The sequence below is a fragment of the Arachis hypogaea genome, chromosome 20, assembly GCF_003086295.3.
Source record: "Arachis hypogaea cultivar Tifrunner chromosome 20, arahy.Tifrunner.gnm2.J5K5, whole genome shotgun sequence".
Classification (NCBI taxonomy): Eukaryota; Viridiplantae; Streptophyta; class Magnoliopsida; order Fabales; family Fabaceae; genus Arachis; species Arachis hypogaea.
Genome location: NC_092055.1, coordinates 143,148,884 through 143,173,582, shown reverse-complemented (window position 1 = coordinate 143,173,582; position 24,699 = coordinate 143,148,884). Strand labels below are relative to the sequence as shown.

The 24,699-nt window shown below is 26.3% G+C and overlaps 3 protein-coding genes across 3 annotated transcripts; 2 read left to right on the top strand and 1 right to left on the bottom strand.

The window, feature by feature from the left end:
* The first annotated feature begins 9,096 nt into the window (after positions 1–9,096).
* Positions 9,097–12,494, top strand: LOC112783426 (B3 domain-containing transcription factor VRN1). Its single transcript, XM_025826370.2, has 6 exons — positions 9,097–9,256; positions 10,162–10,759; positions 10,876–11,027; positions 11,133–11,382; positions 11,816–11,937; positions 12,082–12,494. Exons 1-6 carry the CDS (start codon positions 9,152–9,154, stop codon positions 12,325–12,327), a joined length of 1,473 nt encoding a protein of 490 aa, XP_025682155.1. The 5' UTR covers positions 9,097–9,151; the 3' UTR covers positions 12,328–12,494.
* Positions 12,495–12,738: 244 nt separating this feature from the next.
* On the top strand, positions 12,739–14,480 carry LOC112783429 (uncharacterized). The gene is made up of 2 exons (XM_025826372.3): positions 12,739–13,080; positions 13,227–14,480. Exons 1-2 carry the CDS (start codon positions 13,015–13,017, stop codon positions 14,223–14,225), a joined length of 1,065 nt encoding a protein of 354 aa, XP_025682157.1. The 5' UTR covers positions 12,739–13,014; the 3' UTR covers positions 14,226–14,480.
* Positions 14,481–15,786: 1,306 nt separating this feature from the next.
* Positions 15,787–16,440, bottom strand: LOC112786616 (B3 domain-containing protein At3g18960-like). The gene is made up of 2 exons (XM_025829984.1): positions 16,387–16,440; positions 15,787–16,077 (listed from the first exon to the last, which is right to left on the bottom strand). Exons 1-2 carry the CDS (start codon positions 16,438–16,440, stop codon positions 15,787–15,789), a joined length of 345 nt encoding a protein of 114 aa, XP_025685769.1.
* Between the last annotated feature and the right edge of the window lie 8,259 nt (positions 16,441–24,699).

Genomic DNA, 24,699 nt, shown 5'->3' with positions numbered 1-24,699 from the left:
TGGTGCACTTTTAAGTGAGACAAATAAAATTGTCATCTAACCATGCTTCGGCTGTAATTTCAATTCAATTTGATTTTAATTTTTTTAATATTCTAATGTGAATACCAAATTTTGTCCGATCCAACATAATATTTTTTTTTTAAAAAAAAAGAGTAGTTGATAATTTAGTTTGCACTTATTATTCTGTGTGAAAAAAAAATCAGTTCTATCGATACAAAAAGAAAAAAAACGAAAAAATCAGAAGAAAAATAGAACAAGTCTGGCCAATATAGCCCAATATTTCTCAAGATTTTTTATGGGACTTCAACACAATTATAAGTGGAACATGTTATAAAAAAGTAAAATAAAATAGAAAACACAACACATAAAACAATAAACAAAATAGAATAAAAGTTAAATCACGAATTTATAATGTACTTATACATTCTCTATCTTATATCCATTTTTTTTTTAAGTATAATATCTACATTTTATTAGTCTCAGATTATTTACTCACTTAAATATATTTATTATATTTTTTATTTTTTAAATTCATCAACACATTCACAAAAAATAAGAGAATTTTTAATAATTTAATACATTTTCATTCATATGAAATTTGTAATATTTTACGAATTTAGTAAAAATTTTGACTAATTAAATTCTTTATTTAAATTTGTTTTAAATTCTTTAACTCATCAACTTAAAACTTTCAATTCATAATTCTTCATTCTTCATAAATATTGTGTTGTCTTAACTAAAAAAATAACTTATATTCTTGTATTTTCTATTACCTAATTTAGGGTGCAACTTGATTTCCAATTCTAATTCAATTTGATTTCAAATTTTTTTTTAATTTTCTAGTGTGAATACCGAATTTTGTCCTACCCAACATAATATTTAAAAAAAAAAAAGATAATAGTTTTTTTTTTTTGTTAGCTCACTAGTCCGCTTAAGCAAGTGTCGGGGGTTCGAATCCCGCCTTGTGCATGCAGCAACCCATTGGCCAGCGACAAACCCTTAAATGGAGCTCAATACCGCGATGGATTAGTCCTTGACTTGCCGGGTTGGGGGATACCGTGGGAAACCAAAAAAAAAAAAAAAGTATAAAACCCTTCTACTATCATTATCAATAATGTGCCTTAACTCAGGTGGGGGAAGGTCAATGAAGTGAAATCCTGAAAAAGCTTTTAGGCTGTTCTTAGCAAGCCAATCTACACTTCTATTGACTTCTCTATAAACATGTTTTATATTCAACTTCCAATCTCTCTTCACGATCTGACCGATGCTTCTGACCAGAGCCTCCGGATGATTCTGGATTTCTTCCTTCTTCTGCAGAGTTTGCAGCTCTGGAATCTGTCTCCAGAATAGCTTTTTTGAATCCTAGGTCCCACACAATTTTAAGTCCCTGGAACACGTCTCAAAATTCTACTTTAAATGCTGAACATGTTCTAATGTTCATCATGTATCCTTCTAGCCATCTTTCTTGATGATTTCGAATAATGCCTCCACAGCCAGCCCTCCAAAGTGGTTACACAGACAGCGCCGTCCATATTAATCTTTATTTAGGATTCAAGGAGAGGAGACCAGCCTATTAGAATCTCCCTTTTTCTTACGTTTTAGATGAGATTTTCTTTTTTAAAAGCTTTTATCCAACCTTTTGGATATAATTTATGATGATGTATTCTATTTTAGGTGGCCTTTTAAAAGGGGTGCAAAAAGAGAGAGTAGTTAATAATTTAGTTTGCACCTATTATTATGTGTGAAAAAAAGTTCAGTTCCATCAATAAAAAAATCAAAAGCAGAAGAAAAACAGAAGAAAAAGTCTAAGCCAATATAGCCCCTATTTCTTAAGACCAAAAACGAAGGCTCAAAATTTTCTATTGGACTTTAACAAAATTAAGTAGTACAACACAAGAAAAATAATAAAATATGACAGTAAGAGAAGAAAAAGACCGTCAATAATAAAACTATCCACTGAACGAAAGCATAAAGCATTAACCCCCGGCCCACTTCTTAACCTGTCAAAAGATTCCAAATAAATAAAGAAATAAGCTAAAAGATATGAGAGTACAATTATGTCAAAAGTCTTCCATGTTCTACAAATTTTGAAGAAGCATCACATATAAAGAGGAGGGCCAAAAATTAGAAAACACATAAAAGAAAAGGAACTTAAGAAGCGAATTTTTTTGAAAAGTGATAGTTGGAGAAGCCTATTGAATATCAAAGTTAATACAAAAAAAATAAGTTGGAGAAGAAAAGTGATAGTTCAAAAACTGAAGTAAAATAGACATATTCAATATTAGGTATATTTTAAATTTTTGAAAACAATTTTTTGTCTTTTTTATTTTTTTTCTCATTTTATCATGTAATATTCATAAAAAAAATCGTCAGTTCACCCATAAAATAAGGATTTAGCTAATATGTGATGTAAGGATATATGATAAGTTTACCACTAGTGGAAAGTTTTAAATATTTTTATAATGACTATAAAATAAATACATTAAAAATTTAAATGAAAAAAAGACAAATAGATCATTGACTTTTTGATCTGCGAATATTTAAATTCTCGAGAATTTGAAAATACTTTTTAAGTTCTTAACTTTTTTAAAACTTTGACATATTGATTCCTGATGTTCACTTAGGTTTGTAGATCCAACAGAAAAATTAAATGTAACTCCCGTTGTACCGACCTGTTGGTACGAATGTACACGTGAAAAGTTTTTAAAATGGGACAAATTAAACCTATAAATCAATGTATCTAGATTTTGAAAAAGTCAATAACTTAAATGTATTTTTAAATCCGTAAAGATTTAAATATCTGCGGATCGAAAAGTCAGATATCAATTTATCAATTTTTCTTAAGTTTTTTATATTTTTAATAAAAAAATTTTTGTTTTGTAATCTTAACATGTACCTTTAAAATATATAATAAATAGACTCTTAAAAAAAATTATAATGTTCTTGCTTCTTATCAATAAAAATTACCTTTAATATCTTTTTCCTTTGCTAATATTTAAATAGAATAAGTTCAAACCTAAATATATATATTTGAATTGTGTTGCAAGTATTTATGAGTGAATAAGGCATAAAATAATAAAAATCAAGAAAATAAATGTATGTGAAATAAGAAAAATGAAAGAGAGTATTGTATCAACTATCAACAGAGAAGTAAAGATAATAAATATATTTATGGAATGTAAAAGAAAGAGTATAATGTCTGCAGTTACACAAACAAATTTGAAATTAAAAGATTGTTGGCATTCTCTTCATAGTGTGTTACGTGTAGTTTAGTATTGTACAACAATTAGGGGTGACTATAGATAGGATTCGGTAGAATTTAAAGCTAATTCTAATATTATTTGTATGTTGAGAATATTTTAATTTTAATTTATTCTTTTTTAAACTGCAGATATATATTCAATTTTATCTGCAAATTTAAAAAAATGTAATATTATTATAAAATTTGGTAATAATTTAAAATATAACTAATTTTTATTTAAAAACTATTAATTTATTAATTAATAATTAAATATTTTTTATATTTAATAAAAAAATTTAATTCAACATTTACTTGAAAAAAGATAAGATGTAATTGTCATCCCTAACAACAATACAGGTGCCATAATAAACTAGTGCATGTAGACCACGTACCTGTTTATTTTATTTTATTTTATTTTATTTTTTTTGAAATTATCGATCAATTATTTTTCTGGTTTACTTGTTCTAAAGCATGTATATCTTTCTTTTTAATTTTTTAGTTAATTTTTCAGATTTCCATCATCAATATTATTTTTTACATTTATTTTACTTTTCTCACTTTTTAATTAATAAGTATAAGTATTTTAAATATACACATCTAATTTAAGATTATAAACATATTATAAGTTCTATATATTTACAAGAATATAGTTTATTTAAAAGCGGAAGATAACTTTTTTATTTTATGAATTAATTTTTGTTATTAATTTAAATACACTCAATTTTAATCATTTATTTGATTCAAGATAGTTGCACTATCCAGCAATTGTCCAAGTATGATAAAGAACGTGAAATAATCAAATAACAATTAATTGATTTCTCAATTTTAAACTAACTTATTTTCAGTTTTAATTAAACCATAAATCAAGATATGAAGATAATTTCTCTATCTTAATAAAAAAGTTCACCTAGAACGTTATTTGACATTATGTCATGCCATTAATTAGGCAAGCTAACTTGTAGGTATGGTTTTAATCAATTTGCCAATTTTATCATTAAGTAAAAATTATAAGATCAATTTAATTGTTATCCTTATTAGCAACTAATTTGAAAAAAAAAACTATGCTATTAAATTTTAATTATGTTGCAGTTTACATAAACAAATTTGAGGTTGCCATTCTCTTCATAGTTAATTAAGTCTTTCTTTTCTTTGGAGTTATCGTCAAATATTTTTCTTTTGCAGTGTTCCAAAGCATGTGTCTTACTTTTCCCAGATTCTCCAAAAACGAAGGCTCAGGACAAAACTTGCTTCCGTGACATCCAATCAACAAACATGCAAATTAAACCTGCTGCATGTATTATGATCATGATTAAGTAATACACTACAAAAGAAAAATAACAAGATATAATAGCAAGAGAAGAAGAAGAAGGTCAATATATTTTAAAAAATAGCAACTATATAATTAAGTTTGTTTTATTGAATTAGAAAGAAAAAATTGGATTTGATTTTAATAAATTGAAATATAATATTTAATATTAAATTTAAATAATAAAAACTATTTTAGAATTAAGTTTATTTAAGTGAGTTAGAAAATATAATTTTAAATTAAAATCTTCATTAAAATTAATTTATGAAATGAAACTGATACCACTTTAGAAATACAGTATTATATTAATAAAGAATTAATAAAATTTTGTTAATTGTATAATTATGTTGATAAAATAATTAAAAATAATATAAAATTTTAATTAAACTAATATTAAGTATTAAAAGAACAAAATTCATTTTTAATTTTAAATTATTATTTATGACATATAATTTCACAAATATTTTTATAAAACCTAAAATAAAATAAAATTAGAATTAATATTAGAGATACTCTCCTAATTAATTATAAACATTCAACAGGGTATATAACCAGTGCATGAAGAGTGTAGACCACTACCTATTTATTTTATATCTTTCTTTTCTTTCTCGGAATTGTCGATGAATTAATTTTCTTGTCCACTGTTATTTTGTTGTTCCAAAGCATTCATTTTTCAATTTTTGTTACTTTTCCAGATTCTCGTAATCAGTTTCATTTGTCATTTAACATATAAATTATTATTATTATTATTCTGTGTGAAAAAAATTTCAGTTCCATCGATTAAAAAAAAAAAAAAACAGAAGAAAAACAGAAAAAGTTTGGCTAATAATATAGGTCAATATTCGTTTGACAAAAACGAAGGCTCAAGACAAAAATTGCCTCTGTGACATCCAATCAACAAACATGCAAATTAAACCTGCTGCATGTATTATGACCATGATTAAATAAATGAAGAAAATGAATTAGAAAATATGGGAGTGCAATCATATCAAATGTCTTTCCTGCTCTATAAATTCTTAAAAGCATCACAAGCAAAGGAAAGGGCCAAAAATTAGAAAATACATAAAAGAAAAGGAATTTAAGAAGCGAATTTTTTTTACTACATTAAAAATATTTCTGGAGAAAATATCACAGTTAATACAAAAAAAAATTGGAGAAGAAAAGTGATAGTTCAAAAACTGAAGCAAAATAGACATATTTAATATTAGGTATATTTTAAATAGTTCAAAAACTGAAGCAAAATAGACATATTTAATATTAGGTATATTTTAAATTTCTGAACGCAATCTTTTTTTTTTTTTATCACTACAATATTTTCAGGTTGAGGCAACATTTAAAAAGTGTTGTCTAAAGACTGACAAAAGGTTGTTTTTGATCTATGACAACACTTTTGAATCTAAAGCAACGTTTTTGGGCGGCGTTGCATATGCAGCCGTTGCCTTAGATCAAGGCAACACTTTTTTGTTTCAAAAGCAACGCTTTTGAGAGCAACACTTGGTAAGTGTTGCCTTTAGTTGAAAAACAACAACACTTTAAAGGTGTGTTTGAGACAACACTTTTGCAGTGTTGTCTCTTCTCTCGTATTTTGGTCACTACTAAAAAGTGTTGTCTATTTGCAATAAAATGCAACTCTTTTCCTATACAACTCTTTTTCTATACAAGTGTCCAACTTATAAGCAACACGTAAAAGAGTTGCATTTTATTGCAAATAGACAATACTTCTTAGTAGTGACCAAAATACGAGAGAAGAGACAACACTGCAAAAGTGTTGTCTCAAACACACCTTTGAAGTGTTGTTGTTATTTTTCAACCAAAGGCAACACTTACCAAGTGTTGCTCTGAAACAAAAAAGTGTTGCTTTGATCTAAGGCAACGGCTGCATATGCAACGCCGCCCAAAAACGTTGCTTTAGGTCCAAAAGTGTTGCCATAGATCAAAAGCAATTTTTTGTCAGCCTTTAAGCAACACTTTTTAAATGTTGCCTCAACCTGAAAATATTGTAGTGACCAAGGTAGAGAAAATCGAGATTTTACGTAAAATTGAAAAAATAAATTAAGTACGTAAAACGTAAAATCTTAACAAGATTTAAATCGTAAAATCGTCAGACCTAGTACAAATTTCGTAAAATCGATTAACTCTTTTAAAATCGTAATATCGGAAGATTTTAAGAGTTAAATCGAGATTCTAGCTACTATGGTAGTGACACGATATTAAAAGTGTTTGCTATACTGACTCTATGAACAAATAATTATGTGAGAACTCTCCCACATTTCACAAACTCTCAAACACTTGGTTCTGGATTGAATCGATACCAAATATAAGTATAATATCCACACTTTATTGGTCTCAGAATCACTCACTCACTTAAGTAACACTATCATTTTTCATCTATCAAACTCACCAAAACACCCACAGAAGAGAAGAGAATTTCTAACAACTCAATACATTTTCATTCATATGAAAATATGATTAAAATACATGTGTTTAAGCTTTTTTATGGGCAAAATTTTATAATAAAATAATAATTTTTATAACAACTAAGTACAATTATAATATTTCATAGTTAATAAAAACTTTGACTAGTCAAATTATTTATTTAAATTTGTTTCAAATTCTTCAAATTTAGTCATCAAATTAAAGCTTTCAATTCATGATTATTATTTTTTCATAAATATTGTGTTGTCTTGCACTAGAAAAACAATTTAAATTCTTATCGTTTCTACCACTTTCTAATTTAAGATACAACTTGATTTTCAATTCTAATTCAATTTGATTTTGAATTTTTTTAAATGTCTTATCACGTTGTAATTGTACATTTGTACTATTCTTAAAATTTTTTAAAAAGGTGTAAAAGCATAAGTATTTTATTTTATATTTAGTAAATAAAAAAAATTATGTGAGTGTATTTGCAACTTTTAAAAGTTCTGAGTACTTTTGAAAGCACTTAAAAAAAAAATTTAAAATTTATTTATATTTATTAAAATTAAAAAATCTAGTATAATCTTATATATTAATTAATATTTAAATTTAATATTATATTAATATTTATTATAATATTTTTAAATTTTAAAAACTATATTATGATAGACACTAGTTATTTCTTATGTTTATTAAAAATATTTTTAATTTATTAAATATAAATACTACCATTTTTAAAAAAATTATATTTAAAAATTAATTTTTATAAATTACTTTTAAAAGATAAAAATTTTATCAAATCAAAACCTAACTTAACTCCATTGATAATTAGTATTTACCTTTTATTCCATGTACTAACATTCATCGTGCCATTTTATTATGCCTCTATTTTGTTTCTTTGCATGTGCACCTTTTGTTTTTCTTTAGCTTGTCTAATGGCATTTCATATTATGTTTCAGAATGTTTGATAGCAAAAAGAAAAAAAAAAAAATAGAAAAAAATAGTTATAAGATAAATTTTGACTATTTTTTATATAAAAAATTTTATTCACCTTTTTTGAGAGAATTAAAATCATTCTTCTTCTTATGTGTAAAATATACATTTTCTTTTCTTATCACTTTTAAAAAATATCATTTTTAATATATTTAAAATTTTTTATGTTTACTAGCATTAATTTGGCCTATTTTTCATTGGAAATATTTTAGAAAAAAAATATTTTGATAAAAATATAATTTAATTAGTAAAAAAATAATTTAATAAAGAGTAAAATAAAATTTAGGATAAAGTATACTTTTTATCCTTGAAGTTCGACAAAAGTTTTAAAAATATCCCTAAATTTTATTTTGTTTTAATTTTATTCTAAAAGTTTTCGATTTGCATCAAATATATATTTGACGGCTAATTTTTTAAAAAATTTAAGACCAATTCAACAACAATTTCATAAGAACAACTCTTAACCCAAACAAATCAAGTATAATTTTCATGTATTATTGTTAAATTGGTTTTAAATTTTTTTTAAAATTTAGCCATTAAGAATATATTTGATGCAAATAAAAAATTTTTGGGACAAAATTAAAACAAAATAAAATTTAGGGATATTTTTGAAACTTTTGTCAAACTTCAAGAACAAAAAATATACTTTATCCTAAAATTTAATCATAAAGAATAAATTTTTTGTTAAGTAAAATATAATTTATTTTTTTAAAAAAAAATAGGTAAAATTAATGTTAGTTAACACAAAAAATTTTAAATGAATTAAAGAGGAGATCTTTTAAAGATTAGAAAAGAAAAAAATGACGAATAAAAAAATATATTATTTCAACATCTTTAAAAAGAGGTGAGATAAGTGGAATTTTCTCTTTTTTATATTGTCTCTCTAACAACACCGTTATCAACTAACGTTGTATAACTCTACAATCAATTACGAAGGAATGGTCCCTAACTTCCCTTTAAATTTATTAAACTATATTAAATATATATTAAAATTATTTATAAATATATAATATATACATATGAAAATATAAAATTTATATTAAAAATAAATTAAAAATATATAATTAATTTTAGTACTCATTTGTTATTTTTTTTTAATTTAATTGTTATCTCAAAATAAGGTTATTTAACCAGCACCGGGTGAGAGAGACTGAGCCTCAACAATAATCAAATCTATCCATCATTCGTTTGCTATGGCTTCCTCTAGCCGTCAACAAAACAAGCATTCTCCTTCTACTTCTACTGAGACCAGTTTCTTTAAGATTATTCTCAGAAAAGCTCTTCAAGATGGAAACTTTGTAAGCATTTTCTCGTCTTCTCCATGCCCTCTTTTTTCTTTTAATCTGTTTATTTTTTGAGATAGTGTTCACAAAAAGTTTCTCTCCTTATTCCTCTATATATGATTTTTCTCGTTTATAAACACTTTTTTCATAGAACAACACACATGCATGACTTCTTAGCTGCAAATATAGTAACAGTAAGCTCTTTCTTCTTGTTATCTAGATCATTTTCTATTTGTAATAATTTAGACTTAATTATAATTAATTTTGTAGCAAATGTACATAAAAAATACATAAAATGGAATGAAAACCTATAAACATATTTGTTAGGTGGTTACATTTTATGTACTCCGTATGTATTCTTACTATAAAATTAATTACAATTAAATCTACATTATTACTAATGAAAAATGATCTAGGTAACACTTTCACTAATCAAGATTATGAAATATTATAGGACATATTGCGGTGATTAGAAAAATTATCATATTCATCATCATTTTTCATTATTCATGAATTCTGATTTTGTTACTACTGATTTGGTCCCTACCAATTTTTATGTTGGACAATCCCGTCCTTAATATTTTTTTTATTTCACTCCTAATCTCTAATTATGCAAATAATGCTGCAAAATAGTCTTTCGAAATTTGAAATTATTTTTTCCTTTAAAAGAGGTGAGAGGTTAATCTTTACCTACATATAAAATTTAAGACTAATATGTTTGGACTATTTTATTGCACTATTTATAATTATTAGTGAAGGATGAATTGGAAGTTTAATGTTATTATTATATGAAGATGATAGCCGAGATATTTGACTAAACTATTTAACATAATACATGTCAACATCTTGGTGAAAGACATGCTAATGTGCGTCACCTTATTGTTATTACGGTTGCTAACATTAGGTTCATAATGTTGCAGAAGTTGACAAAAAAGTTCACTAGACAATATGGTTCTGTCTTATCAAACCCATTGTATCTTAAGCCTCCAGATGGTACTGAATGGAAAGTCTATTGGACTAATCATGATGGTGTAATTTTGTTTAAAAAGGGTTGGAAAGAGTTTGTTGCATATTACTCTCTTGATCATGGCCATTTATTATACTTTGAGTATAATATTGGAACTTCTCACATTGAAGTACGCATACATGACATGAGTTGCCACCAAATAGAGTATCCTGCCAATGATCATATCAAAGAGCAGTTGCCACGCAGGGACCAGCAGCCGGTGAAAAGGCCAAAAGAATCAAAAACTAGAGATGTGGATAGCAGTCCCAACACCCAAAACATGAGACTTAATGAGGAACAGCAGAAGAAAAGATTGAATGAACCACTGCCAGGAGGAGTCCGGGGCCAACCGGAGAAAAAAATGAGAGCACTAGTGTCTTCTGCTTCTAAAAGTAGACAGTTGGAAAATGACACACAAATTAGGGATGGTGAAAGAAGCCTCAGTTCACACGGTATTAAATCCAAAGAGAAAAACCATGAGGTGCCAGTGTCTGTCAATCAAGATTCTAATGGTACGTGTCTCATAATTGAATCATCCTTTTCTTTTGTGGATTCAACCGTTGTTACTTGTAACTGCTTTTTGTACATTATAGTGGTAGTTTCTGATTCTTTATTTCCTATGTCCAAGGCAAAAGGAATAGAAGAAGAAAAGATTCTGAATCTTCTGTTAGGCTCTGTCCTGCAAGACCTGAATCTCTGAAAGAAGCTAAGAAGTTTAAGCGGGAAAAGCCCTCTTTCATCATCAAGATAACGCAACGGTCTCAAACGAGAGCACCATGTGTAAGTATAGGTTAATACATATATCATGTGAACTTCCATGTGCTATCGTTCTTTCAAACTGTGTCTTATTTCTAACCATGATGATATAAATATGATGTGCTGCAGTACTTTTCAACTAAATTCTTCAGAAAGTATTTTGAAAATAATCCACAAAATGCAAATATAAGGTTTGGAAAGAAGTTGTTCCCTGTTAAGTTGATCTATAGGCCATCATCATGTGTTGCCTTTATCTCTGCTGGTTGGAACCTTTTTGCTCGAGCTAGTAAATTACAAGCCGGAGATGTTTGTTTGTTTAAGCTCATCAATAGAAAGGATCCGGTGTTTGATGTTCACATTTGTCGTCGACAACGCCGCGGTAAGGCAATTGTTTAGGATTCTTAAGCGGTGTTATTCTGTAAAAAATTAAGATATTAGTACAACATTGAATACATAATTAACTTTAAAAATGGAATAGAATTTAGCATTATCCTCATTAAAAAAATTATATTAAAAATTAATTGACCCCGTGTTTGATTTGGAGTACATTTTACAAATTTCTAATTCTTCCCTTCCTTGAAACATTTATAGCAGCAGAATTTCAATCTTAAGGAAACTATTGTTAGTTTTGCTAAGAATGCAGTATGAATGCAGTGACTATGTATTTGGTCCTTAATGTAACCACAATTTGTTATATAAACTAATCTTATGCTAAAATTTTTGTTGTCTCCAACCCTATAGATATACTTGTATCCAAAACTCTTCACAAGTAAAATTCATGCTAATTTTTTTACAATTCTTTTATGTATCAGAATCACTTTCCAAACCAGTGACTCGTGTGATTCAGCTCCCGAAAGAAGCTAAGGAGCTCAACTCACAAAATCCCTCTTTCATGGTCAAGATAAAAGACAGTGATCCAAGGAGATCAAGGCCTGTAAGTTTATTTCGATACATTTTATCCATGACAAAACATAATATGCCATGCAAACTTCTGGGTGCTAGTTTATACTTAGTTTCACAAATTTTTTAGTTTATAATTATTTTTGACCATGGTGATTCAAAATGGAATGTGATGCAGAACTTATCAGCTATCTTTTACAGAAAGTATTTTAAAAAGAATCAACAGGATGTAAAATTACAGTTCGAAAAGGAGTTGTGGCCTGCTACGATTATCTACAATCCGTCATCGAAAAACAGCTTTATTTCGGCTGGTTGGAGCTCTTTTGCCAGAGCAAGTAAATTAGAAGCTGGAGATGTTTGTGTTTTTGAGCTCATCAATAAAAAAGATCTGTTTGATGTTCATATCTGTAGAGCCCAGTGCTAGGCCAATGTTTTATAACTTCAGGAACTAAGAACTCTTAATTTTTAAGTAAGGTTAATTTCGTGAAGAATGTATTATCTTTTTTTTTCTGTTGAATCAAACTTGTACTGTATCCAATCCTTTCTGTTGTGGACCAGTTTTATATGTATGAACTAAGTGTTTTAATTTTATTTTTTGTTTTGCTGCCACTTCATGATTGCATTGTTATCTTCTCAAAGTAAAAGATAAGGTTGTGTTTGGTATAAGGATAAAAAAGTGAGGCAGAATTTTTCATGGATTTGATTCAAAATTGTAATTTGCCTATGAATCTATGAACGCATTAAAATAGTATATCATAAAAAAGATTGAAGATAAATAAAATATAAAATAATTATAATTAATTTTATGTCTATTATAATTCCAATATTTGTAGGATTTTTTTTTTTTTTGTTAGAATACTAATGTACAAAATTTGTGCTTTCTATTTTGAGAGAAACTTTTTTTTATTTATCAAATAAAATTTATAAAAATTGGAGAGGTTAAGAATTCTTTTAAAATAATTTTTTATTCTTTTCCAGATTTAAGAGCCTTATTGATACATTAAGGATAAAACCATTTTTAACTACCACTAGAATTTTAATCCCCTATGAAAGTATATAAGTGCGTGCTTATATACTTTCATGAGAGTAGAGACCATCCACCACCACATCCATGGCTTCCTCTGTGATCCGTTTCTTCAAAATTGTTCTCAGACATAGCCTTGAAGATGGAAAGCTTGTAAGCATTTTCTTCACTTCATATCCTCTTTACTTATAATATTATTTAATGCATGCATTTCTCTTTGTGATTTTTCCCTTGTAAGGTTTTTTTTTTCATTTATGCTTATTACTAAGACTAGTTTCATACTTTCATTTGAATTGCAGATGATACCAATAACGTTCAGTATGAAATATGGTCGCGGTGTTCCAAATCCAGTGTATCTGAAGCTTCCAGATGGCACTGCATGGAAGATGGATTGGTCTGAGTCTGATGGTGCGATTCAATTTGAAAATGGTTGGAAAGAATTTGCTTCATATTACTCTTTGGATCATGGCCATTTGCTGTGGTTTGAGTACAATCAAACTTCTAACATTGAAGTACACATTTTTGACAAGACTTGCCTTGAAATAGACTATCCTTCCGTGGATCACATCAGCGATGATGATTCGATTGAGATCTTGAATGAACTGCCGCCACGAGGCTGGCCGAGGAAAACAAAGAAAGCAGCACGAAAGACACCATCTCCTTCCACAAGTAAAATGTTCACAAGTTCTGCCAACACTAAAGTAGTGAAATGCTGCCCTGAAAGAAACTATCCTTCCAAGGACCACATTGGTGATGACAACATGGTTAAGGTTGAGAATGAACCGCCGCGAAGAGGCCGAGGCCGGCCGAGGAAAACAGAGAAAGCAGCAGCAAACACAGCATCTCCTTCTACAAGCAAAATGTTCACAAGTTCTGCCAAGACTAGAGCAGTGAAACGGTGCCCTGAAACAGACTATCCTTCAAGAAGAGGCCGAGGCCGACCGAGAAAAACAGAGAAAGCTGCACCAAAGACACCATCTGCTTGTACAAGTAAAATGTTCACAAGTTCTGCCAAAACTAGGTGCCCTGAAATAGACTATCCTTCCAAGGACCACATTGATGATGCCAACATGGTTAAGGTTGAGAATGAACTGCCACGAAGAGGCCGAGGCCGGCCGAGGAAAAAATTGAAAGCAGCAGTAGAAGTATCATCTCCTTCTACAAGTAATACATTGCGGAGTTCTGTCAAAACTGGAGATGTAGAGAAGGGCCCTGATAAACAAAACTGGATGCAGTGTTGCAAAATTGAAGAAGCTAGTCAATCTGAAGAGACAGGTCTTAAGATGCCAACAATTTAAAGTGCCAGTGTTGATCCTGATAGTATGTAATTTCATGATCATTTCATCCTTTTATTTTTGTAGTTTCTAATGTATTGCTTTTGTGGCTAAAATGCATAAATCATAGTTACAAATTCACCAGATAGGTAGCGTATGCATATTGCATACCATACCAGAACGTATTGCATTTCATGTAACTATGCAATAAGTATCTTATTGTTCTTTGTCTGTGTTTAAATTTCGTTCAAATGAATAAAAATTACTGTGTTGTTTGAAGCTTGAACTTAGCTACAAGTAACTTCTATGCAAATTTTTTATGGTGTACATGTAAAGTTGTTCAAAAAGCAAAGAAGTTCAAGTCAAAGAATCCCTCTTTCATAACCAAGATAAGGCAAACTCAACTATCTGGATCTTCACCAGTAAGTTGACACATTTGTCTCTGTCAGAAACATTTCATGTCATGCAAATATTCTGTTACGAAACAGTGGCCTGTAACATTGAACTATTATCCAACTCAGAAAATTGCCATTTTGTCAATAACCTGAAAGCTGGAGATATTTGTATCTTTGAGCTTGTTTACAGAGAAGGTGCAGAACTTGATGCTCATATTTTTCGAAGGGATGCTTAATTAGACAATCTTTAGAGTATCAGGATGCTTAATTAGGCAATCTTTAGAGTATCTGGAGTTCTTGTATCAAGAAATTTGGTTAAGAAATGTGTCACTCCACTTTGTTAAAATCAAACTTGAATGTTAGTCATGAATGCTTATTTATGTTAGTCATTAAGAGTTGTGACATGGATTCATGTTTTTCTTCACATTTCACACTTAATTGTTGCAGTGTTGTTCTCACTACAAATCAGAAATTAGAAAAGTACCTGTGGATCTTATTTCATACACAAGATTGTGTATTGTAATGGAACATATTCTCAACAAATTTGACAGAATTTATGGACATATTCATACCTATATCTTACATAAAGTAAGCAAAATTAACTTTTATTTTATGTTTGTTTAAATATGAAATAATAAACTTGTAACAATTTACCAATTAGTCCAATACAATGAATTAAAAAAAATTATACACTCATTAAAAGTTATTTACATTGGAATTTTTTATGTAATTACTGCAACTCTGCAAATAGTTAGTAAGTTTCTAAAAAGTGACAAGTATAATAAATGAGGGAGAATGAGTGAAATAGGATCCAAACCATAAATTGCTTTGAAAATAAGTAGTCGGGCAACTTTTGATTAGGTACTTTGTCCAAATAACATCTTATACTACCAACAATATATAATTCTACATGTGTTGTTTCTGCATGGATCACTTATATATTTCTAGTTATGGTAGTAAGGAGATAACACTGCAATGGAACCATTTAGTATGATGAAAACTATGACTCAGTGTTACAACTCTTGATCCCTGAACATACACCATTGATCTGCAACACAAGTAAGCAAAGCCATTCGCTAATCATGGCTTTGACGAAAATGAACCTTAAGATCTGGACCTTGTCTGTTAATGAGCTCAAAGATACAAACATCTCCGGCTTGTAGAAGAACATGATTGCTTTGGTTCTGCTATCACTGTTTTCTTTGGCCGGCCTCGGCCCCTTCGCGCTGGCGGTTCATCGAGTTGTCATCACCGATTCGGCCATTGGAAGGATAATCAATTTCGAGGGCACTCATGTCGAATATGTGTACTTTGATGTTAGAATGACCATTCTCCAAAGTGTAAAATGTAGCAAACTCTTTCCAACCGTTTTCAAACAGAATCTCACCATCATGATTAGTCCAATCTATTCTCCATTCAGTGCCATCTGGAGGTTGGAGTTGCACTGGATTTTGCATATCACCACCATATTTCCTACTGAACTGTTGTTGGTAACCATACTTATCAAAACTCAATCATAACACAACATTGGCCAGATAAGTTTCACTATTATTATGCTTCACTATAGAAACTTTTCAGATAAGTTTCCACTCACTCTATTTGTATCACTCAACCTCTTAACAACCTTCTAAGAATTATCCTTCCCTAACAGCAGCTTTGTTGATTCAGTTACTACTCTAACTAACTAACAATCAAAAATTCAAAACTAAAAAGCATAAATATTGAGGAGCATAGTATGCTGGTAAGAAAAAAAAAGATGATAGGAAGGGTGAAGGAAAGAAAATTCTCACTAGATATTCATCATCAAGGTTTTTTCTGAGAACAATCTTAAAGAAACGGATCATAGTGGAAAGAGAATTCTTGTTTCTTTGGAAGTTAGAGAAAACATAGTCATGGATATCTCTAATAAAAAGACAACATATAAAAAAAACAAAATAAAGTTTTCTTTACGCGTATTAATATCAGGCATAATTTATGAAAAATATTTAATTTAGACAAAAAAATAAAAAAATGAAATAAGGTTCCTCTTATGTATGTGCCTAAATTTTAATTGAGCCTCACTTTTTTTTTTATCTTTTAAGTAATAAATAATAAAAATTAAAATAAGATTCTTTAAATGTGTCTAAATTTCATACATAATTCTTGAGTTTCATAATTTTAATAAAATATTTTTTAAGTATCATTTTTTACGTGTACGGTAACTAAACTAATTTAAAATTAAAACTTGCATTAGAGATCATTTTTGAAGTGATACTGATATGTGGTATCAGTGGCAAGAAACCATATCATTTTCTTAAGTTTTAATTACTCTGTCGGTTCCTATAGTTTCGTGAAATTTAATTAGGTCCTATACTTTTTTTTTCCTTTTAATTGAGTCCTTACACTTTTTTTTTACTTGGGTCCTTACACTTTTTTTTCTTTTATTTGGGTCCCTACACCATTTTTTTTTCAATTAGGTCCCTCTTAGCAGTAATTAAAAAATTGGTGTAGAGATCCAATTAAAAGGAAAAAAAATATAGAAACCTAACTGAAAATTTTGCGAAACTATAAGGACCAATAGAGTAATTAAACTTTTTCTTAATCCATTAAACCTATTAAATAAAAGGGGTCTTTTTATGCACTAGATTTCAGACATAATTTCTAAATTTCACATTTAATTTAAATAAAAAAAATGAAAAAGAACAAAATAAGGTTCTTAGTATGCCCATAGATTTCAGACATAATTTTTTAAAATATTTAATTTAGACAAAAAAAGTTCCTTGTTATGTACCTAAATTTTATTTTGAGTCCCACTTTTTTTCTATTTCTATCTTTAAGTAATAAATGATAAAAATTAAAATAAGATTCTTGGAATGTAACTAAATTTCATATATAATTCTTGATTTTTATAATATTAATGAAATATTTTTTAGGTATCACTTTTAACCAGTACAATAACTAAACTCATTTAAAATTAAAATTTATATTGAAAATCATATTTGAACTAATGCTGATATGTGGTACGAGAAACCATATCATTTTCTTAATTTATTAAACCTATTAAATATAAAAAAAATTTCTATGCATTAGATTTCAGACATAATTTTTAAATTTTATATTTAATTTAGACAAAAAAAATTTAAAAAAGAACAAAAAAAGGTTCCTAGTATGCGCATACATACATTTCACTCATAATTTCCGGAAAAGATTTAATTTAGACAAAAAATTAAAAAAAAAATAAAATAAGGTGCTTTATTATGTACCTAAATTTTATATTGAGTTCCACTTTTTTTTCTATTTTTACTTTTTAAGTAATAAATGATAAAAATTAGAATAAAATTCTTTAAATATGTCTAAATTTTATATATAATTCTTGATTTTCATAATTTTTAATGAAAAAATTTTCAGGCATCACTTTCGATTTATACAGTAACTAAACTCATTTAAAATTAAAACTTGTATTGAAAATTATTTTTTAAGTAATAGTGACAAGTGGTATCAGGAACGAGATATTATTTTTTAATCTATTAAACCTATTAAACAAAGGGGTCTTTCTATGCGTTAAATTTCAGATATAATTTTTAAATTTCACATTTAATTTAGACAAAAAAATTAAAAAAGAACAAAATAAAGTTTCCAATATACGCATAAATTTCATGCACAATTTTTTGAAAACATTTAATTTAGACAAACAATTGAAAAAGAATAAAATAACGTTTCTTGTTATATACCCAAATTTTATACTAAGTTTCACTATTTTTTCTATTTCTACCTTTTAAATAATAAATAATAAAAAATAAAATAAGATTCATTAAATGTGCCCAAATTTCATATATAATTCCTTGAGCTCTATAATTTTAAGAAAATGCTTTTTAGGTATCACTTTTGACTTGTAAATTAACTAAACTCATTTAAAAAATTAAAACTTATATTAGAAATTATTTTTAAAATGATACTGATATGTGGTATTAGTAACGAGAAACTATATCATTTTTAAAATTTATTAAACCTATTAAATAAAGAGAGTTTTTCATGCACTAGATTTTAGACATAATTTCTAAATTTCACATTTAATATTGACAAAAAAAATTTGAAAAAGAACAAAATAAGGTTGCTAATATGCGCATAGATTTCAAGCACAATTTTTTGAAAATATTTAATTTAGACAAATAATTTAAAAAGAATAAAATAAAATTTTTTATTATGTGTCTAAATTTTATAATGAGTCCCACTTTTTTTTTATTTCTACTTTTTAATTTATAAATGATAAAAATCAAAATAAAATTTTTTGAATATACCTAAATTTCATACGTAATTTTTGAGTTCCATAATCTTAATGAAATATTTTGTACGTTTCACTTTTGATCTGTACAGTAACTAAACTCATTTAAAATTAAAACTTGCATTGGATTTGAAGTGATACTGATATAACGAGAAACTATATCATTTCCTTAATCCACTAAACCTATTAAATAAAGGGGTCTTTCTGCGCTAAATTTCAGACATAATTTTTAAATTTTACACTTTTTTTAGACCAAAAAATTGAAAAAGAACAAAATAAGGTTCCTAATATGCGCATAGATTTTAGGTACAATTTTTGAAAAACATTTAATTTAGACAAATAATTGAAAAAGAATAAAATAAGATTCTTTGTTATGTGCCTAAATTTTATAATGAGTCTCACATTTTTTCTATTTCTATTTTTTAATTTATAAATGATAAAAATTTAAATAAGATTTTTTAAATGTGCCTAAATTTCATACATGATTCTTGAGTTCTATAGTTTTAATGAAATATTTTTTAGGTTTTACTTTTGATATGTACAGTAACTAAACTCTTTTAAAATTAAAACTTGCATTAGAAATAATTTTTAAAGTGATAATGACATGTGGTATCAGTAACGAAAAACCATATCATTTTCTTAATCCAATAAACCTATTAAATAAAGAGGGTCTTTCTATGCTAGATTTCAAACATAATTTTTAAATTTTACACTTAATTTAGACCAAAAAATTGAAAAAGAACAAAATAAGGTTTCTAGTATTCATGCTCTTTAAATTACACACACTTAATTTCTTTCTTGAGATTGTCGGTCAATTATTTTTTTTGTGCAGTGTTATTTTTTTGTTTCAAAACATGCATGTCTCACTTTTTAATTTTTTAGTTAGTTTCCCAGATTTCCATCTTATGGCTCATTATTTTTACAATTCCGCTAGGGAACCAACACGGATATAGCCAACAAATATTTTTGAACTGCATTCTATACTCATTAATTGCCATTAATTGATGATTATTTAAATTTTAATTTTTAAAAGATACAAAATTAATGATTATTAATTACCTCTTCTTACTCTAATTTACTTTTTACTATTTATCGAGCAAATCCTAATTTCTCTTTCTAAAAAAAAGTCCAAATTCTAAAAATAATAAAAATAATAAAATATAAGATAAAGAATCATCCAAATCCTAAGAAAAAAACATACAAAAATATAAAAAAAAAATTATCCAAAACTAATAAAAAAGAATCATCCAAATCCTAAAGGAAAAAACAAACAAAACATAAGAAAAAAATCATCCAAAACTAATAAAAAATTCTCCAAATCTTAAAAAAAAAATAAGATTCCTAATATGCGCATAGATTTTAGGTACAATTTCTGAAAAATATTTAATTTAGACAAATAATTAAAAAAGAATAAAATAAGATTCCTTGTTATGTGCCTACATTTTATAATGAGTCCCACTTTTTTTTCTATTTCTATTTTCTAATTTATAAATGATAAAAATCTAAATAAGATTTTTTGAATGTGCCTAAATTTCATACATAATTCTTGAGTTCTATAATTTTAATGAAATATTTTTTAGGTTTTACTTTTGACCTGTAGAGTAACTAAACTCTTTTAAAATTAAAACTTACATTAGAAATAATTTTTGAAGTGATAATGACATGTGGTATCAGTAACGAAAAATCATATCATTTTCTTAATCTAATAAACATATTAAATAAAGAGGATCTTTCTATGCTAGATTTCAAACATAATATTTAAATTCCACACTTAATTTAAAACAAAAAATTAAAAAAGAAAAAAATAAGATTTCTATTATTCATACTCTTTAAATTACACACACTTAATTTTTTTTTTTTTTTGGATTGTTGGTCAATTATTTTTTTTTGTGTAGTGTTATTTACTTATTCCAAAGCATGCATGTCTCACTTTTCAATTTTTTTGTTAGTTTCCAGATTCTCATCATATGGCTCATTATTTTTACCACTCTGCTAGAAAACCAACACGGGTATAGCCAACAAACATTTTTGAACTGCATTCTATACTCATTAATTATCATTAATTGATGATTATTTAAATTTTAATTTTAAAAGATACAAAATTAATGATTATTAATTACTTCTTCTTACTCTAATTTACTTTTTACTATTTATCGAGCAAATCCTAATTTTTCTTTCTAAAAAAAACGTCCCAATTCTAAAAAAAATTAAAAATAATAAAATATAAGATAAAGAATCATCCAAATTCTAAGAAAAAAATATACAAAATACAAAAAAAAAAAAGAATCATTCAAAACTAATAAAAAAGAATCATCCAAATCCTAAAGAAAAACATACAAAACATAAGATAACAATCATCCAAAACTAATAAAAAAATTCTCCAAATCATAAATAAAAAAATAAAATTCCTAATATGTGCATAGATTTTAGGTACAATTTCTGAAAAATATTTAATATAGACAAATTATTGAAAAAAAATAAAATAAGATTCTTTGTTATGTGTCTAAATTTTATAATGACTCCCACTTTTTTTTCTATTTCTATTTTCTAATTTAAATAAGATTTTTTGAATGTGCCTAAATTTCATACATAATTCTTGAGTTCTATAATTTTAATGAAATATTTTTTAGATTTTACTTTTGACATTTACAGTAACTAAACTCTTTTAAAATTAAAAGTTGCATTAGAAATTATTTTTAAAGTGATAATGATATATGATATTAGTAACGAGAACCCATATCATTTTATTAGTCTAATAAACCTATTAAATAAAGAGTGTCTTTCTATGCTAGATTTCAAACATAATATTTAAATTCCACACTTAATTTAGACCAAAAAATTGAAAAAGAACAAAATAAGATTTCTATTATTCATGCTCTTTAAATTACACACACTTAATTCTTTTTTTGGGATTGTCGGTCAATTATTTTTCTTGTGCAGTGTTATTTACTTGTTCCAAAGCATGCATGTCTCACTTTTCAATTTTTTAGTTAGTTCCCAAATTCTCATCATATGGCTCATTATTTTTAGAATTTCGCTAGAGAACCAACACGGATATAGCCAACAAACATTTTTGAACTGCATTCTATACTCATTAATTGTCATTAATTCATGATTATTTAAATTTTAATTTTTAAAAGATACAAAATTAATGATTATTAATTACCTCTTCTTATTCTAATTTACTTTTTGCTATTTATCAAGCAAATCCTAATTTTTCTTTCAAAAAAAATATCTAAATTCTAAAAAAAATAAAAAAAATAAAATATAAGATAAAAAATCATCCAAATCCTAAAAAAAAAACATACAAAACACAAAAAAAAAGAATAATCCAAATCCTAAAGGAAAAACATATAAAACATAACAAAAAATCATCCAAAACTAATAAAAGAAATTCTCCAAATCGTAAATAAAAAATAAGGTTCATAATATGCGCATAGATTTTAGGTACAATTTCTAAAAAATATTTAATTTAGACAACTAATTGAAAAAGAATAAGCCTAAATTTTATAATGAGTCCCACTTTTTTTCTATTTTTATTTTTTAATTTATAAATGATAAAAATCTAAATAAGATTTTTTGAATGTGCTTAAATTTCGTACATAATTCTTGATTTTTATAATTTTAATGAAATATTTTTTTAGGTTTTACTTTTGATCTGTACGATAATTAAACTCTTTTAAAATTAAAACTTGCATTAGAAATAATTTTTGAAGTGATAATGACATGTGGTATCAGTAACGAGGAAACATATCATTTTCTTAATCCAATAAACCTATTAAATAAAGAGGGACTTTCGATGCTAGATTTCAAACATAATTCTTAAATTTCATACTTAATTTAGACCAAAAAATTGAAAAAGAACAAAATAAGGTTTTTATTATTCATGCTCTTTAAATTACACACACTTAATTTTTTTTTTTTTTTGGATTGTCGGGCAATTATTTTTCTTGTGCAGTGTTATTTACTTGTTCCAAAGCATGCATGTCTCACTTTTCAATTTTTTAGTTAGTTTTCCAAATTCCTATCATATGGCTCATTATTTTTAGAATTTCGCTAGGGAACCAACATAGGTATAGCCAACAAACATTTTTAAACTGCATTCTATACTCATTAATTGTCATTAATTGATGATTATTTAAATTTTAATTTTTAAAAGATACAAAATTAATGATTATTAATTACCTCTTCTTACTCTAATTTACTTTTTACTATTTATCAAGCAAATCCTAATTTCTCTTTCTAAAAAAAACGTCTAAATTTTAAAAAAAATAAAAATAATAAAATATAAGATAAAGAATCATCCAAATCCTAAGAAAAAATATACAAAAAAAAAGAGTCATCCAAAACTAATAAAAAAAGAATCATCCAAATCCTAAAGAAAAAACATACAAAACATAAGAAAAAAATCATCCAAAACTAATAAAAAAAATTCTCCAAATCGTAAATTAAAAAATAAAGTTCCTAATATGCGCATAGATTTTAGGTACAATTTCTGAAAAATATTTAATATAGACAAATAATTAAAAAAGAATAAAATAAGATTCCTTATTATGTGCCTAAATTTTATAATGAGTCCCACTTTTTTTTCTATTTCTATTTTCTAATTTATAAATGATAAAAATCTAAATAAAATTTTTTGAATGTGCCTAAATTTCGTACATAATTCTTGAGTTCTGTAATTTTAATGAAATATTTTTTAGGTTTTACTTTTGACCTGTACAGTAACTAAACTCTTTTAAAATTAAAACTTGCATTAGAAATAATTTTTGAAGTGATAATGACACGTGGTATCAGTAACGAGAAAATATATCATTTTCTTAATCCAATAAACCTATTAAATAAAGAGGGACTTTCGATGCTAGATTTCAAACATAATTCTTAAATTCCACACTTAATTTAGACCAAAAAATTGAAAAAGAACAAAATAAGATTTCTATTATTCATGCTCTTTAAATTACACACACTTAATTTCTTTTTTGAAATTGTCGGTCAATTATTTTTCTTGTGCAGTGTTATTTACTTGTTCCAAAACATGCATGTCTCACTTTTCAATTTTTTTGTTAGTTTCCCAGATTCCTATAATATGGCTCATTATTTTTACAATTTTGCTTGGGAACCAACACGGGTATAGCTAACAAACATTTTTGAATTGCATTCTATACTCATTAATTATCATTAATTGATGATTATTTAAATTTTAATTTTTAAAAGATACAAAAATAATAATTATTAATTACCTCCTCTTACTCTAATTTACTTTTTACTATTTATCAAGCAAATCCTAATTTCTCTTTCTAAAAAAAAAGTTCAAATTCTAAAAAAGATAAAAATAATAAAATATAAGATAAAGAATCATCTAAATTCTAAGAAAAAAATATACAAAACACAAAAAAAAGAATCATCCAAAATTAATGAAAAAGAATAATCTAAATCTTAAAGAAAAAAACATACAAAACATAAGAAAAAAAATCATCCAAAACTAATAAAAAAATTCTTCAAATTGTAAATAAAAAAATAAGATTCCTAATATGCACATAGATTTTAGGTACCATTTCTGAAAAACATTTAATTTAGATAAATAATTGAAAAAGAATAAAATAAGATTCTTTGTTATGTGCCAAAATTTTATAATGAGTCCTACTTGTTTTTATTTCTATTTTCTAATTTATAAATGATAAAAATTTAAATAAGATTTTTTGAATGTGCCTAAATTTCATACATAATTTTTTAGTTTTATAATTTTAATGAAAAATATTTTTTAGGTTTTACTTTTTACCTGTACAGTAACTAAACTCTTTTAAAATTAAAACTTGCATTAGAAATCATTTTTTAAGTGATA